At 34.3% G+C, this 3,443-nt stretch overlaps 1 protein-coding gene across 1 annotated transcript in view; it reads right to left on the bottom strand.

The window, feature by feature from the left end:
* The window catches only part of CPS1 (carbamoyl-phosphate synthase 1), a 158,637-nt gene that overhangs the window by 15,258 nt on the left and 139,936 nt on the right, over nt 1-3,443 (bottom strand). The window contains exon 34 of the mRNA XM_015831044.2: nt 420-518. Within this exon, the coding sequence (XP_015686530.2) occupies nt 420-518 (99 nt within the window). The remainder of the gene's footprint in view (nt 1-419; nt 519-3,443) is intronic.

Genomic DNA, 3,443 nt, shown 5'->3' on the forward strand with positions numbered 1-3,443 from the left:
TCCCTCCCTCCCTCCCCTCTACGTTAACGAGGATATTATAAGCATGTACTCTATTCTCTGAACTGTAGGCCCTTTCTCACAGGAAGCTCTTAAAACATTCAAGAAACTTTTCTTTTTCCATATTTTAAGCAGATTGCCTTAAGTCAGTTCCTACACTATCCATAGATCTCTACATAGCATTTGAATTGTATACTTCTCAGAATTTGATGAAAATAGTTCTTTGCTCAAAAATGTTACGTGGTAAATATAAAAATGTCAAGTCAGGAATATTTCATGGCAAAGCATATTTTAAAATTTGTTTTTGCATCGATTAAAAATATTGATGATACAATAGGACACAGCAACAAGAAGAACCAGAAATAAATCGACCTCTCTCTTTTACAGTGACATTTCTTTGCTCTACACTCAAAGCAGCTCACCTGGACTCCAAGCAGAATTCCCTTCCGTGGCAATTTAAATCCTGCAGAGAGCATTGCTTTCAGGAAGGCTGAGTGAACATTTTCTCCAAAGCCAGCCACCTGGGCATTGAGGGAGAAGGAGAAAAAGAGGGGCCAAAAGAGATAAAGATTATAGTTTAATCAAGGGCACTGAAACAATAAACAATTTATAAAAAGGGGTCATTTCTCCTCTTTTCTCCTATTTGTAGCTCTTGAACCAGCCAGGGAACTGGCAGATCAGCAGAGATGAATCCTATATTTTAATTAAGCATTAATGAAGGGATAAGGAATATTTTACTTTCAAACAGCACACCATGGAGCAACTTAAATGGAATCCTACTATGAATGATGTAGATGCCAAGCACAGCTTCTGGTTCATAAGCATGAATACATTCCACAGAACATTGATGCTACTTAATGCTTAAATAACACTGAGGGTTATAAATGCTTCTCTGGGCCCATAAATGAATTATATTGCCTTTCATAAGAATGCAGGATTGCTTAGGGAGTGTAGACATTTCTTGATTATTTGAGAAGCTGTTGCAGCTCAACACAACACACAAAAAGTATAGGTTGGAAGCAAAGGAATGAGGTGCATTTTGCATATAGCTTAATATGCCAGATTTAAAGGATTACTGGCTGAGAATTTAAACAACGATCCAAGTCCCAGAAAATAAAAGATGTAATAGGGACAAGTAATAAAAAAAATTGCAAGGTTGGTGCCCAGTGTCAGCTTCTGTGTATTTTGATAAATTGCTTGATAAATTAGTCCAACCAATGATATTTAAGTTCCTTAGCAAGTTATATTGTCCATAATATGTGAGGTTATTCTTCAATTTCTCTGTTATTATTTGATAGAATTTGAATTTTACTGCAGGTATTGTTTTGCAATCAATTGATGAAAAGAGAATAACAAACCAATTGCACAGTGATGAAACCAACAGCAGCGCCTGCTAATGTATCTATTTATGAAGGAGTGATTAGAGGCATCATTCACTGTTGAATGCCAAGCATTAATGCTTTAGACTGTATGTTATATTCTAGAAATAAGCAAACATTTCACAAATCATGGCCATGTCTTCAATTTTCTTTCCAAAATAGTGAAATGTCCTGCGCTATCTTCATAGTTTCAGGAAGAGAAGAGAAAGAAGAGGGATGTAGGTTTCCTTTGTAAGAAGACATTGTTAAAGCAGTAGAATGGAGCTAGACAAACAGAAGAAGTACCATTCTCTAGGCAATATTCTAAATGGAACAAAACAAAAGCTTTACTGTTCTGGCTTGCAAAATTTTACATCAAATTGCTGTTCTACTTCTCCCTTGAATATATCAGGTTCATGTATTACACTAATCTATAAATCACACTTTATAAATCATGAGACTTAAGGAGATATAATATGCTAAATCAAACCCAGAAAAAATAATCTTGAATATAATGGGCCCCAATAATTGAGTTTTATGCAACTTTCAAAATAGAAATGATCAAGCTTGTATATTAAATATTGAGATGGGGAAAGGAAATATTATCTCAAAAGTTTAAGCTGCTGCTATTGGCACTTATAAGTGTTGGAAGTTCCTATTTAAATCTAAGCTCATTCTGTTTCTATAGCTATTCATATCCATGCATTTAAAATGCATTTGTAGAATAAAGTGACTGTTTTACCAGTGGAGAGTTATTACCTTCTATTCACCGGCAAGAAAGACCTTCACAATTTTCCTATTTTATGGCAATTGTGAATATGGATCTTTCTAAGTCATAAAAGTTAATAATCTCTCCTTTATGACTAAAATATTCTTTCTTACTATCTAGCACTTAGAAAAATAATCTTCATCCCCGGGCTAAAATATTATTCCTTTTTTCTTTTGTTTCTAATGAAATCAAGCCCCTTCAAAAAGTTAGAAGGACAATCAGCTTTTCTCTCTCCATTAACTAGCCTCAAAGCAAAATTTGCTGCAGTTGTGACTCTGAGTTCAATTTCAGCAGCAGGGTGATAATGATAAAAACATCCTTGAAAGATATAGGACATGTTCTAGTATTAGCTATACAATATTATAATTTCATGTGCCTTTACATGTGAAAAATGGGCCTTGTAATTCAATCAAGTTCACTATAATTATATTGCAATCCTATAACACACTTTTGGAACTAATCTGTTATTGAATAGGACTGTGTTTATCACGTATTTGAAGCACTTGGGCGTAAATGTGTTTAGAATCATAAAGATCAATATAATGATCCTTTTATTTCGATTTACAGTATACTCTAATTTATTTATAACATTTCATCAGTCCTTATTGACTTTAAAACTAATTCTCATATAAATTTAATCACCATACTCACTCAAGCCAAAACTAATCATAGCTATGTTGCAAGTATAGAAAATTCCTGAGGGAGAAATATAAACTGTGCCCATTTCTGAGACCTTACACATAATACAGACACATACGTGTATGTCAATATGATATTTGAGTAATTTTTCTCTTTGAAGAATGTTTACTAAAATGATATGGGTAGAATTATGATAGAATTATGAAAATTCTTCCTTCTAATTCAGTATAATATTCTTCCATAACAATCAGGTGGACCACTTTATGTTGTTGCTGTGTAGCTCAATCAGAATACAGCTGGAAGGGACCTTGGAGGTCTATGACATTGACCTTGGAGCTAGGGCATTGTTTTCGATGGTATCCCTATTTGAATACATGCAGACATACAGGCCCTTATCATGCTTAATCACCATTACCAAATTACTATGCACATTTTGCACATGCAGCATTGTTCATTTCCCCCTATCCTCAATTTGGAGTACCTTTCACAAGAACCTAAATATTCAGTCCCTGAATTGGAGAGACTTAAAAGTATGGAAAATTTGAAATAGCTGGTCAAAAAAAGTTTAATAAAAATATGCAGCTCAAATGTTGAACTCTATCCCTAGACAGACGAAGTCCATCATCCCCCTTTGGGCAGCAGGATGAAACCTCTACTTGGGTGATTTCACAGCATTTGAA

This window comes from Protobothrops mucrosquamatus, unplaced genomic scaffold (assembly GCF_001527695.2).
Source record: "Protobothrops mucrosquamatus isolate PMUCROS unplaced genomic scaffold, P.Mucros_1.0 scaffold_253, whole genome shotgun sequence".
Lineage (NCBI taxonomy): Eukaryota > Metazoa > Chordata > Lepidosauria > Squamata > Viperidae > Protobothrops > Protobothrops mucrosquamatus.